General features: G+C 40.8%; 2 protein-coding genes across 3 annotated transcripts in view; both read right to left on the minus strand.

Moving 5' to 3' along the window:
- Positions 1-2,490, minus strand: part of dock11 (dedicator of cytokinesis 11) — a 62,680-nt gene extending 60,190 nt beyond the window's left edge. For both annotated transcript variants that reach the window (XM_072375828.1, XM_072375827.1), the window contains exon 1: positions 2,216-2,490. In XM_072375828.1, coding sequence (XP_072231929.1) covers positions 2,216-2,320 — 105 coding nt within the window. In that variant the 5' untranslated portion in view covers positions 2,321-2,490. The remainder of the gene's footprint in view (positions 1-2,215) is intronic.
- Positions 2,491-3,542: 1,052 nt separating this feature from the next.
- Positions 3,543-14,646, minus strand: haus4 (HAUS augmin-like complex, subunit 4). The gene is made up of 9 exons (XM_072376241.1): positions 14,508-14,646; positions 14,071-14,210; positions 13,640-13,771; positions 13,214-13,354; positions 5,339-5,435; positions 5,061-5,206; positions 4,578-4,708; positions 4,252-4,320; positions 3,543-4,111 (listed from the first exon to the last, which is right to left on the minus strand). Exons 1-9 carry the CDS (start codon positions 14,572-14,574, stop codon positions 3,925-3,927), a joined length of 1,110 nt encoding a protein of 369 aa, XP_072232342.1. The 5' UTR covers positions 14,575-14,646; the 3' UTR covers positions 3,543-3,924.
- Between the last annotated feature and the right edge of the window lie 1,480 nt (positions 14,647-16,126).

Genomic DNA, 16,126 nt, shown 5'->3' on the forward strand with positions numbered 1-16,126 from the left:
CACTCTTTTTCTGACATTCTGTTGTAGATTTGCTGCTGTGTTTGGGATCATTGTCTTGTTGATGACCCAGTTTCAGCCAAGCTTTAGCTGTCCGACAGATGGCCTCACATTTTACTCTAAAATACTTTGGCATACAGAAGAGTTCATGGGGGACTGATATGCTGTTTGGTTTACTCCAAATGTGCTGCTATGCATTATGACCAAACATTTCCACTTCTGGTCTGGTCCGCCTAAAAGACATTGTTCCAGAGGACTTGTTCAGATGCAGCTTCCAAAACCTAAGCTTTTTAGAGAGAAGAGGCTTTCTCTGCAAACCTTCCAAACAAGCCATACTTGTTCAGTCTTTTTCTAATTATGCTGTAATGAACCTTTTGGAAAATGGTGTCATAACCCTTCCCAGAATCATGGGCACCAACAACTGCTTCCCAAAGATCACTGCTGATGTCTTTCCTCCTTGGCATGGTGTTGACACAATCCTGAATGCTCCAGACCAGCAAACGGCCTAAAACGTCTGCTTTCATAGAGGTGCTCACACTTGCAGATGATCAGTTAAGTCAACTGCATTTGATTAGCCGCTCCTGTTGCCTCTCAATTCCTATGGAAGCAGTAAGAGTGGACTTCACTCTGCTTCTGCATTTTGGCTACATATGAGGTTCTATTTCCTGAATTGTAATACCTGGTAAGGACCAGATAATGACGATTCTTCATTATGTCCTAATAAGCAAAACCTGAGATTTGAAAGAGGGTATACTTTCTTTTTCATGACTGGAACTTTTTAAGCATGTTTCAAAATGCATGATATTGGAAAATAATACAATAAAATATTTACTAAGATTCCTTAGTTTATATTTAAAACCTCCCAATGGAAGCAGACATCGCCTTCCAAAACACTTGAGCAAAAATGAAGCAGCCAGGAATGAATCAACAGACACGGTCACAGAGGAAGCATGGTCATAACATGCCTAAGGGAATCCCCATGTGAGAGGAACACAAGCCATCCTCCCTCCACAAAACAGCATTTGTCCTCTGAAAGTAGACCAGCCATCCACTCTACCTACTTTTCTAAAGGAGAAAATACCCACACACCACACGTGGCTACAAATGCAAGTAGACACACAACACTCCCACCTCTGTTGCCTAAAATCAGAACCCTATCACAAGATTATTCCACCGGGAAACTCTTTGCATCACATTCATCAAGATGATCGTCATAAGACTACAGACTAATCCTCAGGAAACCAGAGAACAAGACAAACTCATCCAGCACAGCTTGAACGGTCAGTGTTGTGTAGATTTAAAGTTTGTTTTCATCACAAAACGGAAAAGTGGAGTTTTCAGACTGCTTTGGATAAGCCAAAAATAATCCAAAATATAGGAGTATGTACTAATACCAGTGGTAACATTTCAAGACAAATGTAATGCCATGGATTTACTTAAATATATGTATACACATACACAAATCAGTCCCCGCACATAAACACACACAAATGCTGTGTCAACGGGAACCTAAATGCTATTCATCTCAAACCACTGCGCCTAATCCCTCATCGCTGTACCCTGTTCCACTGCTGTCCATTCACATGGAGGAACGTAACATTCTTTAGCTTTAAACAAGCATCATTTTTGTCCCATCCACGTTAAAAAGAAAACAGACAGACATCCCCCTGAACTCTGTGGCAGTAATAAAGAAAGAGGCGCACACACTGCTCCAAGGCAAGAACAAGGAAGCCATGCTGCAGCTGTCCAACTGGCACTGCTCCTCATCCAGCAGCACACAAAAGGAGCCGCACAAGACTGGAAAAACATGCATGTCCGCGGACAATGTCGCACTATTATGTGATGGCAGCAAGATAGGACCAGGAAACCACGCGGGGGTTACAGTCACTGTATATAATCTCTTCATGATGACCTGGCTTAACGTCTTAACATCACACACAGTGCCAATTACGCCGTTCTAGAGCATTTAGAAACACACCAGAGCTTGACGACACCGGTAACGAAGCTCTGTGGGACAAGGCGAAAGCAGCGAATGAAATGTAACACTACTTAAAAATAAATAAATAAATAAATAAATAATGTGTGTTTTGGGGAAAACAATTGGAAAATCATGGTCATTTTTCCAAAGCAGGATAGAGGCGGGAGAAGTTAGCAAGCTAACCAGTTAGTTTAATGATATTTTCATAGTGAAAATGACCGCTGCCGGTCAGCAGCTCACCACAAGGTCCACGGTGCTCCTCACAGCCTCCGACACGCTCTGCCTTACTTCCGCGGCCGTCCCGGGTTTGCTTAGCCTCTTTGTGAATTTTCGCACCTCAGACATCGTGCCCCTCTGGTAAAATTCCGTTTCTTATTACCCGGTGTGAATATGAGCATGCCGCGGCAGTTCTGAATGGTGACAGGCAGCCAGATGTGAGCTTGCGGTTCACGTCGCGAGGCGGGGCCGCTGCTTCTGCTGCTGATGGTGGAGGTGGTGATGAGACGAGACCAGAGATTGAATAAGAGAGCGAGATGCTTCACTCTTACGCACTTCCGTTTCTCCGCAATACAACAGACTTACCAAAGAGGACAGCAAAGAAGTGAACGACCTTACATTGACATTTAAATCAATCTCATATTTGAACTTATTCATATTTCAACTCAGAGATTAAGGTCTCTAACAGAGTCAGTAACTCATTTGATAATTTAAATGATAAATTGTTCTCGACTACTAAAGTTGAGGCACATGCAACACCGTTTCATTTCAATAAATTGGTTGTTTCTTCTACCAATTATTATATGATCGATATCGATATTATTATATTGTTGAAAAAAATTTATGAACGCTCAGTAAAGGTTGACCCATCAACGTTGATGGCACACTTCCATCTCGTGGATGATACTGCAAACTGCAGTCCAGTTGTGTACTCCTGAGATGCAGTTGCTTATGGTTATTCAACCTTTTATCAAGACTCTGTACTCACGCTATATAAAATGCACAAAGAGTGGATGAAAGCAATCAGCTCATATGTGCATGTATTAAAAATATGTAATTTATTTTCAGACCACTGGTGATTCAATCTTTATGTACAATCCTCATCACTAGAATTTTTTTTCTAAAATGCAATTACAATTTTAAATCAGTCATTTCTTTGAACTTTAATGAACAGAGACTAACTTAGAAAAATGGTTTTTTTTCAGCATCTTCACTGACCAGTTTCATTGCATTTAGAAAGTACAAAAAAATCAATTTAATGCCAGCAACACAAAGACAAAGACAGAAAACTTGTTCTAAGTACCATTCTGGAAGACTCTACAATCTGCAGATTAATTAAGGACTGGTGAGGGTGTCAGGATTGGGCATAAAAGGTGCATCCACCAAAGGTTTAGTCTTTCCAAGCAAGGATGGGTCACCATAATCAATCAGAGGATAATCAATGAGTTCCAAAAATATTTTACAATTCAAATTAGCAATGGATCTCAGTGCGTAAAAACCATGGACGGAAACCATTGGTGAATGTGTACAACTTGTGTTTTTGACAAAAATACACCATAACACTTTATTTTTAGGACAAATTTGATCAATTTACTGAACAGATGCTTCACGGTTACCTCAAATACTTAGAAAGGATGAATGTACTTTACATTGTATCAATAGGATGATTCATACAGAAATGACTCTATAACCACATACAAGATCATATAGGCTTAGTGGGAAACGGTCTTATTAAAAGCAACAAATAAGCAAAGCTTTTAATACTACTTGGTACTAAGCGTACATAAAGAAAGCCAAATTTCAGAATGCCATGGTGATGAGCCAAAAAAAAAAAAAAAAAAAAAAAAATGTATGTGTTACTGTAAGCCAAATGTCTTGGCTTTTTCTGCCATGCATTCAGCAACTAGCATGTCATTCCGTGCACTGGCTGACAGCTCAACACCATGTTACGTTTACTTTTCACTGTACTGAGTTAGCTCCTTCAGAGCCCAGTTTTTCATTTCTATCTCCTGCCGTAACCTGCAGTACTCATCAGCCAGTGCCTCAAACTCTTTGCCCAAGATCTCAAAGGATGACAGTTTTAACTCAACAGCTTGCTTCTCTGTTGTAAAGGCCTTCAGCTCACACTCCATCTTCTCTCTGCAACAGAGGTGCGACAGGAGAAAAGTGTTAGATTTGCAGAGGGTATCACTAATAATGAAGACTCTAAAAAACACGCGTGAGAAATTGCTTGCATTCTCCTTTGACTAACAGGAGAGATGAGATAAACGTAGTCTTGCCTTATTTTTCGGTGAGCAGAAATTGTGTCGGCTGTGTACGTTTCCAGTTGAATTTCCACCATCTCAGTCCTTAGAAAGAAGAAGAAACATGAGAAAAAGAATGTCTGTTTCATATTCTTTTTTTTTTTTTTTAATCCTATTGGCCAATGAGTGTCTAAACTCAAGCAAACAATGTTTTCTTAATGATGCAACAATCAAACAACATATTAGCCAATATATTTCCAAACATCTAATCATTGTGACATTCTCATAGATCTCTAAATAAATAATAAACAGATAAATGGTAATGAGTTTCTGACATGTATAAAAGCAGATGAAGCACTCACTTTATCTTCTGCAGGACTAATTCACATTTGCCTTCAAAGTACTCTAATTTCTTCCTGTCCAAATCTGTCTGGATCTTGAGGCGGTGGTCCAAAATGAGAGCCTGAAGGAGCTGAATGCACTTTGTCAGCTCCTGGTTGGTGAGAGAAAGAAGAAACACTAAATGTAAATGTACAAAATGTACTAAACAAACTAAGTAGAACACATGGAACACAGGTTACCTTTGAGTGAATTGGTCTTTTCGGTCTGAATTAGAATTTAAAACATTATGCTTGAAGAGAGGAAAACACAGCATTCAATTCTCAGAACCTAATTATTACTGTGAAACATGGAGGTGAGAGTGTTATGTTTCGGCCCATTTAACAAGTACCTTATTTAGTAATAAAAAGTTTTTTATTAATTTGTAAACAATTCACAGTGAGTGCAAGTTTTCAAATTATGCAAAAACTACAGAATTTACTTTATACATTCAGGTGAATACTTACAGAGAGGTAGAGATGGGTCTGTCTCTGCATAAGAACTACATTTTCCTGACAAGTTTCCTTCAGACTTTCTGCTCTTTTCTTCTCTTTGTCAAGCAGGGAGGACAAATGAGACAACTTACTGGCCTTTAGACCATCACTCTCATTCTCTAAAAGTGACAATAAAAATGTTTTAACAATGCGTGTCCAAACAGAAAAATTAAGTGATCTGAAGATTCTGTAGGGGAAAGTACATTTTACAGAAACAACAGATAAATCTTATCAGATTCCAGCTACTGTACCCCATTCAGGCTGATAGTAAGAGAGGAGGCTCAGACTCTTCTCCTTCAGATGTTTCTCCAGCTGTCTGGGCAGACCCTGTTTCATTCTTTCCACATTCTAGTAAAGACAAGCAGCGGCATGGTTATAAGGAATTAATATACACTGCCTTGAAAAAGTATTCATACCCTTTGAACTTTTCCACATTTCGTCACATCACAGCTGCAAACCTGAACAGATTTTACTGGGATTTTATGTGAAAGACCAACACAAAGTAGTACATAATTGTGAACTGGAAGGAAGATTATACATGGTGTTCATATCTTTTTTACAAATACAAATCTGAAAAATGTGGCGTGCATTTGTATTCAGCCCCCTTTACTCCGATACCCATAAATAAAATGCAGTGCAACCAATTGCCTTCAGAAGTCACCTAATTAGTAAACAGAGTCCACCTGTGTGTACTTTAATCTCAGTATGAATACAGTTGTTCTGTGAAGGCTTTAGAGGTATGTTAGAGAACATTAGACCGTGCAGGACGCACAGTGCATGCTCGTCGACCAGATATTTTGTGTGTAGCGGACTAACCCGGACTCTTTAGTTATTGTCCTTAGTAACTTTAACAAAGGAAATCTCAGTCACGAACTTCCTAAATATAGACAGCTTATTGAATGTCCGACCAGACCATGCTGCACTGGGCCACTCTGACCAGGTCATGGTCCACCTGATTCCTGCTTACAGGCAGAAACTAAAGCTCTGCAAATCTGCAGTGAAGACATCAAGGAAGTGGACCAGTGAGGCTGTGGAGGATCTCCAGGCATGTTTGGACTCTACTCATTGGGATGTGTTCAGGACCGCTACTAGTCTGGATGAGTTCATAGAGGCTGTGACATCATACATCAGCTTCTGTGAGGACCGTTGTGTTCCATCACGCACCAGGGTGAGTTACAACAGCGACAAACCCTGGTTCACAGCCAAACTCAGACGAGTAAGGTTGGATAAGGAAGAGGCCTTCAGGAGTGGGGTAAAAGATAGATTCAAAGAGGCGAAGTACAAGTTTAGCAAGGCAGTGAAAGAAGCTTCTCAGTTCTCAGCCAGCAACTCTACATCTGTCTGGAAAGGGCTCAGGCAGATCACCAACTGCAAGCCAAATTAGATTAATGGCTAAATTGCAATAAGATTGAGTTATTCAGTTCACGTAGAGACCTTAATCTGATGAAAAAACGGATCGGATTACTCGTAATCAAATTAAGACCCCGAGATAACTCGATCCAAATGTACACTGAACATGCATGCGTGCATGTAGACGGCAGTGAATCGGATCGAGCGTTCTGCACATGCTTGAGATTTCTTCCCGCTATCGTCACCTGGAAGTCGAAGGAGACGATATTACTGTTGTTGTCACCGCGGTCGGATATAAATAAACAACGCGATGGAGAATGCGCCGTTGTGCATTGTGTTTGTGCCATAACCATGCTCACCACAAGCGAAATGTAGCGGGACGTAGTTTCACCTTGCTCTTCATTCGCCATCTTTCTCGAATACCTGAGTTTGTTGTTGTTGTTGGTGGTGGTGGTGAAGAGGTCAAACCGGAGTGGCTCTATTAGCGATACTTGAAATAGATACAGCGCTACCTATCGTACTGAGCATGCTTTGTGCCAGTGATTCGATTGATTCGCCACCATTCGCCACCGATAATTACCCTTGCTCAGATAAGGAGCATAACCCAACTATAGCTATAATCGAGATAATCTCATCATGAGAGACGTCAAACTCTTCAGGAGACAGGAGACTGCTGGACCAGATTCTGGCCAGATTCTGGCTTCAAGGCCTCTACTATCATTCCTGTTCCCAAGAAGCCAAGGTCCACAGGACTTAATGGTAAATGGACTTGTACTTGTATAGCGCTTTTCTAGTCTAACTCTAGCTTCACTAAACTACACCCCACTCACACATTCATACAGCACCTTAAGATACTTAACTACGTGCTTTTTTCTTTTTTTTTTTTCTTTTTTTTTTTTAAATCATTCATACGCACATTGTGATACACTGGGAGGCAACGTGGGGTTGCTTAGACGCTTAGACATGTAGCCTGGGGAAGCCAGAGTCGAACCACCGACCTTCCGATTGGTGGGTGACTGCTCTTCCTCCTGAGCTACAGCCGCCCACTTAATGACTTCAGACCCGTCGCCCTGACCTCTGTGGTTATGAAGCGCCTTGTGCTTTCACACCTCAAAGAGATCACCGAACCCCTTTCAGAGCCTCCAGAGCCAACAGGTCTATAGACGTGTTCTTTCTCCTCTGCTCTTCTCCCTGTATACCAACAGCTGCACCTCCAGTCACCAGTCTGTCAAGCTCCTGAAGTTCGCGGACGATACCACTCTCATTGGACTTATCTCTGATGGTGACGAGTCCGTCTACAGACTTGAGACTGACCATCTGGCGACCTGGTGCAACCAAAACAACCTGGAGCTCAACGCTCTAAAGACAGTGGAGATGGTTGTAGACTTCAGGAAGAACTCGGCCTCACCTACCCCCATCACCCTCTGTGACTCCATAATTGACACTGTGGAGTCTTTCCGTTTCCTGGGAACTATCATCTCCCAGGACCTTAAGAGGGAGCTCATCAAGAAAGCCCAGCAGAGGATGTACTTCCTGCAGCAGCTGAAGAAATTCAACCTGCCAAGGACAATGATGCATTTCTACTCCTCCATCATTGAGTCCATCCTCGCCTCTTCCATCACCATCTGGTAAGCTGCTGCCATCACCAAAGACAGATCTCTCCCACCCTAGTCACAAACTCTTTGACACACTCCCCTCTGGCAGGAGGCTGTGGTCCATCAGGACCAAAACCTCACGCCACAAGAACAGTTTCTTGCCATCCGCTACTAGCCTTATCAACAAGGCCCAGAGCCCAAGCTGTGTTACCCATCTAACTTTAACCAAGCTGCTCTAAATGTCTGACCTTAACCAAGTTGTATTCATGTTTAACATTAACCAAAGACCTACTCAGGTGCTGTGTGAACTCGTTTTCACACTGTCTATTGATGAAGGAGGTTGTCATAGTACTGGTGGGCCACTCTTAGTACTGGTTTCATTGCCTGCAAGTCATTGAATTTCCTGAGAGTAATTGCCAATTCGCCAGGAAAGAGTGGGACCCAGTGAAGCGGTTCTTCGGGTATGCTGAGTCGCTGAGGTAGGTCCTCTCCAGTCAGACTCAAAATCCAACTTGTGCCAGATTTGTCCATCTCCCAAGTACTGGAAAGTCCAAAGGTCATGGACTGTGGGGTCGCCAACTTTTCTGCCTGGTCAAATGTTGGTGACATAGGCCCCAGATAACCTCATGAAGATTGTGGTATAGCTGGGTCACCTTGTATGGTGATGGATGCAAAAATGCAGTCTCAAAGATGACAATGTAATCAGGTGGAGTGTGAATATCTTTGATGGCACAACGTTCAATGAGGCTATGCATGGAGTCACACTCCATTTGTGTGTGCTCTACAGCCAGAAACTTTTGTTCTATGGTGACATCGTGCTTCATGGCTAGATCTAGGTACGCATTTGTGATGTTACAACATTGATTTTGATAGCCGCAGCCATCACTCTAGACTTTGACTTTTCCAATGTTTTGGTTGGCCTCTCGGACCGACTCAAAGTTATTGCACTACATATGTGCAAAAACCTCGCTGCTGAGGGAGCCCTCATGCTCCTCTCAGGTGTAACAATACCCATCTTTGTTACCCAGGTTGAAGCAAGTAAAGTTGTGTATCTGCAGTTTAGTTTTGTAATACATCATACTTGCTTTTGTCTTGGGACACAGAAGAACGCTCTGAAGGTCCATTGTCCACAGAGAGTTTGTCACTGGATTCCTGTTTATCCATAGCTTTTTCAGCTTGAGCTTGAGCCTTTAATTTCATATGAGTAGTAAGGGTATCCTGATCTATATTTCCTACCTTGTCACTGATACCTACATCACACTGGGATTTCTTTCTGCTCACTGAAAGCTTTTTGGAAATATGTCTCACTCACAACACATGCTCCACTTTTACCAGCAGCTTTCTAGTATTCCTTGTGAAGGTCATTTAGAACTGTTCCCGACTCCAGAAACATCTTATTCTGATAGAAGAGAACCTGACGGCAGTAATGGGATGGAACGGTAGGCAGCCCAGAGAGCCATTCTTTCAGGAATATGATATGGGCATATATGGACCAGTCTTATTGATCTTGGGTTTGGGCGGATCAGTTTTGGTTTTCTTGTCCACAGCTAACCATGATCCGATGGTTCTGGGGGCGATGCCAAGGGTTTAACAGAAAAGAATCTTACACACAGAGTTTACATCCATCTTCCAGTTGCAGGTGGTATGATAGGGACGTGTTTCTCTTTGATGCAACACCACCTTTCTTCTGCTTAATAGGCAGATTTTCCACTAAAGTCTGGATATACAGCTTGCGTGTCTACCAGGAGGGCATGGACCAGAAATTGTTGAAGATATCTGTTCTCTCTTCTTTACTCAGCAGTTCACAACTTCATGTCTCAGACCTTAAGCAGTGCTGTGATGTGCAGTGTGGGCCCACAGTCTTTGGCTGTCTCTGCTGTCCAGTTGCATTCTTGTAACACTCTCCCTTAAGGCGCTTCTCTTTGGCTACGATCCCATTGCAGTTGCAAGTGACCTGAATCCGATTTTTTCGCTCATATGTTACCCATATCTGATTTGCTTTTGTCAGTATGAACAGCACAAGTCACACTGAATATTAAATTTTCGAATCAGAATCAGGCCACTTTTAAATGTGGTACTGAATCGGATACATATCTGATTTTTTATTTTTTTTTATTTTTTTTTTTTTAAATGTGACCGCAATCTGAACAGCCAGGTCGCATTTGATGTGACTTTGACGTCATTCTGAAGTTCATTGAAAAAAAGAAATCCATCACCCCAGCACACTGGGGGTAACCCCACCTCTGCCTGAAGGCGCTGACAAATGTGATGAAAGGTATTCCTAGATTTTCTAAAGTTCTGGAAGAATTCTTGCTCCATGTAACCAGCCACATCATTACCCCACCACTCCTGGCTCTGACGCCGCATCCAAATACTTCTCTGTACAGATGATGTGGTTATTGCTCCACATGGAGCCATCATCAGGTCTCTCAAGTTTTGAATGAGGGCAATAGTGAGAATTTTCTTCCTCTTCCTCCTTCATGATGTCACCCGCTCACAGATTTGTCGGCTGCCACCACACACTATTTTTCGCATTAAGCCATACAGTCCTGCAGTACCGGTTGCCGTTCCCATGGTCGCTTCAGTAAACACCATTGTGGCGTGGTCTATGGGCGTGATGTCATCAATGATCAACTGTGCATGCGGGTCACTTCAGGAGCATGAGCTGTTCACACAGCAATCCGTAGACAGGCCACATTTAAAGAGGTAAAGTGAATAGCCAAAAAATTTTTAAAAATGTGGATTTGAGCAGTAAATTGGAATTGTGCATTAAGATCTGCAGTGTGAACGTAGTCTTTTATCACCTGTCGCTTCCACATATGTGACTTGCACGCTTATAATGTTTAACAGCAGGAGCTTCACGTGCAGCCTCTTCTTCACTATGTTGAGCCGTGTCTGCATCACCATCATCATCTGGGCGATCATCTTTCTTAGGTATGTAGTCTTCATCTGAGACAGAGTCATCGTGTTCACTTTCTGACCATGAATCAGGATCAGAATCAGAATCAGCTCTGGAGGCTTCATCGGCTGTTTCTCCTTCAATCAGTTGTCAATGTCATTTCCTTCTTTCTCACATCTACTGTCATCTAAATCCTTCTCCGATTCCTTCTCTTAATTTGTATCAAGTTCATTTCCTGATCCTGAAGTAGAAGAAAATAAAAAAAAATAAAAAAAGTTCCCGAGTGTTTTAACACATTATACCATGTTAAATTAAAAAGTTCACTGTAAAAACTCAAAATCTTACGCAGAACATTTCTCTTATTTCTAGTCAAAATGTCTCATTTCTTGTCAAAACAAATCTACTTGGTAAGATTTTGCTAGCCTTAGCTAGCTCTTATACTGCTCATACCTTGTCGCACAAATGTGATTAAAAGTTTAAACACACAGTTCATAAACCCTTTGATTGACTGAAAGTACATTTAGTGTCTAAAAAGTTGAAGAAATATGAACTAGATTCACCAGATGAATCAAAGAGAAGAGCTAATGCTTCACTTAGGGTCAGCAGAGCCCTCTGTCTCATGCGGTCCGCCATCTTTGTGTGTAGCGTCAAAAATGCCCAAGTCAAAGAGATGACCAAGGCAGATAGTGATTTTGGAATCTAAAATGTGTTCTGATAGGCTGAGGACATAGGCAATAATGATGCGGCAGTGATAGGAGAGTAAAGTTAGGCATCACAATTTGGCCAAAAAATGTATTTAGGCAATTATGCTATTAGGCAAACGATATATATCTATATTGTCTCCACCAACTACACCAAGTCAAATTCCTTGTAAGTGCAAACCTACTTGGCAATAAAATTGATTCTGATTAGTGAACAAACAGCACAATAAAAACAAAGGAACATACCAGACAGGTCAGGGACAAAGTTTTGGAGAATTTTAAAGCAGGGTTAGGTTATATACACATATTCCAAGCTTTGAACATGTCACGGAGCAGTGTTCAATCCATCATCCGAAAATGGAAAGGGTGTGGCACAACTGCAGACCTATCACCGACCACCTAAACTGACAGGCTGGGAAAGGAGAGCATTAATCAGAGAAGCAGCCAAGAGGCCCATGCAGAGATCCGCAGCTTCGGTGAGAGTGTCTGTCCAGATGACAAGTATTAGTCATGCGCTTAACCAATTTAGCTTTTAGGGTAGAGTCATTTAGCTCTAGCTAAAAGAAAGCAATAAGAAGTCCCATTTGCAGTTTGCCACAAGCCAAGTAGGGGACACAGCAAACATGCGTAAGAAGGTGCTCTGGTCAGATAAGACCAAACGTTTTTGGCATACATACAAAACATCATGTGAGGTGGAAACCTAACGCTGAACATCAAACAGAACACACCATCCCTAGTATGAAACATGGTGGTGGCAGAATCATGCTGTTGGGATGCTTTTCTTCAGCAGGCACAGGAAAGTTGGTCAGAGTTGATGGGTAGATGGATGGAGCTAAATACAGGGCAATCCTATAAGAAAACCTGTGAGAGGCAGCAAAAGACTTGAGACTAGGACGGGGGACAACGACCCTAAACATACACCTAGAGCTACAATGGAATGGTTCAGATCAAAGCATATTAATGTGTGAGAATACCCCAGTCAAAGTCCAGGCTTGAATCCTATTGAGAATATGTGGCCAGTCTTGAAAACTTTAGTTTACAAACGCTCTCCATCCAATCTGACTGAACTGTAGCCATTTTACAAAGAAGAATTGGCAAAAAGTGCAGTCTCTAGTTATGCAAAGCTTGTAGAGACATACCCCAAAAGACTTGCAGCTGTAATTGTACCTGCAAGTGCAGGTTATTTGACAGTACTGACACAAAGGGGGCAGAACACAAATGCACACTCCACTTTTCAGATTTGTATTCGTAACACATTTTGAACAACATGTATCATTTACCTTAGACACATAGTGCTTTGTGTTGGTCTATTACATAAAATCCCAATAAAATACATTTATATAAATACATATATATATAAACGTGAAAAAATGTGGAAAAGTGCAAGGGGTATGAATACTTTTTCAAGGCACTGAAAATTGGACTTGTGTAAAAACTGTTTTTCTAAAAACTACATTTGCTGTACATCTTTTATTGATGAAAAAATAAAAGATGCAGATTTAGAAAGAACATATCACTAAAAATGAGAGTTTACTTATTAGTTACTGCTGTATGTAAACATACTGTATTCCTACAACTTACCTTCTCTGTTGGCATGAGCTCCATTGTGTGTTGTGGTGTCAGGCCCAGTACAGAAGGCTGGTCCTGGTTTGTAGTGCTACTGGGATCCAGTTGTTTGACACAATGAGCCATCAGGAGACACTTCTCCACCGTTTCATAGAACTGCATGTAAAGTGCATGATGTGTTACCATGACATTTTTTATCAAGTGTCATTGTACTCAATAGCAGAGACACTGTCAATGCAAGCAAAAAGTGAGCTGTTAACCAATATAAAAACTTAAGCCAATTTAGATTAAGTGAGGTGAAAACCCACTTATTTGATACAAATAATAATTTGCTAACAAAGCTGCCACAGAGCAACGACAACCATAAATACATATATTGTGAATTATTTACAGATAGCTGTTGGTGCTTTTTATTTTTATTTTTGAGTCTTTAAAATGTACCATGTTCTGATCAGGGGGTACAGTGACATGGTGCTTCCTCACACAGTGGTGCTGAATCATCTCCTGCAGCCCTCTGTGGAGGATCTCGGGGTGGAGCCACTGGCGCCTCTGGCCTTGTAGCTTTTGTTCAGCCTGCAGAGAAGCAGCCACATATGCACACTAAGACCTTTGTCAGCTAAGTAAAGTCCCCTCCGTGTTTCTGCAGTTCTTTCTGCTGGCCAGCAAAGATCGGTAAGTTATAGACTGCTTACTGAAAAACAAAATATCAGTAACTAAGCTGCAAATCCAACAGATAGATAAGGAACGGCCCATCAGGAATGCTCAAGGAGCTCCCAGTTGGCCACTTGTGCTACAAGTTCTTTCATTCGACTTCAGTTAATTTGACAGTTGGGTGTTGTACATTGGAAAAGTTTATAAGTAACAACTGATACCTTGTCCAGCTCTGTCTTCAGTGGAAAAGTTAGTCCAGTTTTGTCCACATACTGTGTCAGAGTGGCCAGCAGTTTACAGAACAGAGGGTTCTGGGTCAGGTCTTCTTCTGTCACGTCACACAGTGGGAAGGAGGCAAGAACTGTGTGGAAAGATGGACAACACTTTTAAATAGGTGGCCAAAGTAAATCACTGATATTTTACCGGACGAGCCCATCTCAAACTAAATGGTACAAACGACTTAGTTTCTATTTAACCTACTATGTCGTTAGACTATTAGTTTTTTATATATATAATTAAAATGGTATTGTTAAAGTACAACGCAAACTTTCTATCTTTTAATTTTTCAATAAACCATCAATAATCGTAGTTTTAATCCCATTCTTAATGCTACCTGACGTTGTAAGAGCGTAGCAAAAGTAGTAAAATGTTTACTTACCCTGATGATGCAAACTGTCACCCTTCCCGAGCAATGATGCATTTGTTGTCTCGAGGCCACTGGACATTTTCCGCTGAATTGTGTTCCTCAGTCGCAAAACAGCGCAGAAGGTTTTAAATTTCCGAAACTTTAGTTAAACGAAAACAGAACAAACACTTCCTGAATCAATTTGCGCGCGTCTACAAGAAGCCTTCTTATTGGCTCCGTAACTCACATGGCTACTACGTAAGCAAGCATTACGAGAACTGCAGGTTTCTCTCACGAGCGTGTTTAAAGAAAGTATGAGTTAAAAGATTGGTAAAATTAGGGTTAAATCTTCGGTGACATGAACAATGATAAAACTATGTTTGGACTACTTTTTATTGAAGAAAAATCATTCACTTCATGTTAAATTAAGTTAACATTCTGCTTTTGTATTGTCTTGTCATTTTTGCTTTGTTTATTTACATGTTGAACGAGGTTTTAGAATTCTAAAAACTAGAATAGAAAAACGTATGGCTTATAAGCTTAATTAAATAAAGTAAAAACAAGATGGCAACTTAATTCTATGAAGTTCTAATTAATATTACTAAACTAATTCAAACATCTTGTACAGCTCATATTGTATCATCAACCCAAATGATGTACAATGTACATTCGCATTTTTTCAATCTGACAGAACAATTATTTTATGTTTTCACACGAAATAAGTGTCACTTTTTTTTTATCAGGGGTTTGAAAACAAGCCCCATAAATGATCAACCACTTATTCTTTATTAATACATGAGAGGAGGTAAAGCACACCTCTCTGCACCAGCCATGCCTTAAATATTCTATCAATTCTGTGACAGGAAATTATGAACAACCCATTTGTACCATTTATTGTTTTACAGAACCAGTATGCACGGTGTAGGTTGAACTCCTTTTTTTTTTTTAAAGGTACACTGATGGAGCTTTTGTGATGATACAAACTCACTCAATTTTAACCGTTAGAAATTGTAAATAATTGCAATTTGCTCAACGTCACATTTTACATTCTGTGTAGACTATGTTGGTATTCAGGGTGTGATTATTTGTGTTTGGTATGGTTTTAACAGCTTGGTAAAGACTTTGAACAAGTCTTGCAAATAAACCAACTAATGGATTCTGTCGAAGTCGTGTATTAACTGCTTTCTCTCCTGTACATATAGTAACTTTCTCTGTTGTTACTATTCATGAGCTGGGTGGCTTCCCCCTGTGACCCTTGCCCTCTCATTTCTGCCTCACAGCTGTTTCCTCTCATCAGTCTTTGTCCATATCTCCTCATCTTGGTGCAGCATTTTGGCTGTGAAGTAAACATGCCATTACCCAGTTTTTCCTACATTGATTTTTTTTTACTTATCTTCTTTTGCATTAAAGTAATGGCTATAGTCCTGTTGGGCTGATCAAGGTGATAAGATTTATCAAAAGTAGGGGGTAAAATCCCCAAACAGTGTTTTCCCTTTTGTGTTTCTGCCTTGTAAACTTTTACATAAAGTATTGTGTAAATAGTAACTACGCTGGGGTGCTGTTTACACAATAGCTGGTGGTCTTTACTCATCAATGAGTGGGCAAAATTTAACCTGAGAGCCAGTCAATTTGAGTAAAAATACAACTGACAC

This window comes from Leuresthes tenuis, unplaced genomic scaffold (assembly GCF_036924035.1).
Source record: "Leuresthes tenuis unplaced genomic scaffold, fLeuTen1.0.hap1 SCAF_22, whole genome shotgun sequence".
In the NCBI taxonomy this organism is placed as follows: Eukaryota; Metazoa; Chordata; class Actinopteri; order Atheriniformes; family Atherinopsidae; genus Leuresthes; species Leuresthes tenuis.

What these genes read in the sequence shown, in the direction of transcription:
- haus4 (XM_072376241.1), bottom strand. Translation starts at nt 14,574, where the DNA reads ATGTCCAGTGGCCTCGAGACAACAAATGCATCATTGCTCGGGAAGGGT. An exon ending in TACCCCCTGATCAGAACATG is followed by an intron (nt 13,355 to 13,639) that starts GTACATTTTAAA and finishes CTTTACATGCAG; the next exon opens with TTCTATGAAACGGTGGAGAA. An exon ending in AGACCCATCTCTACCTCTCT is followed by an intron (nt 4,709 to 5,060) that starts GTAAGTATTCAC and finishes CTCACCAACCAG; the next exon opens with GAGCTGACAAAGTGCATTCA.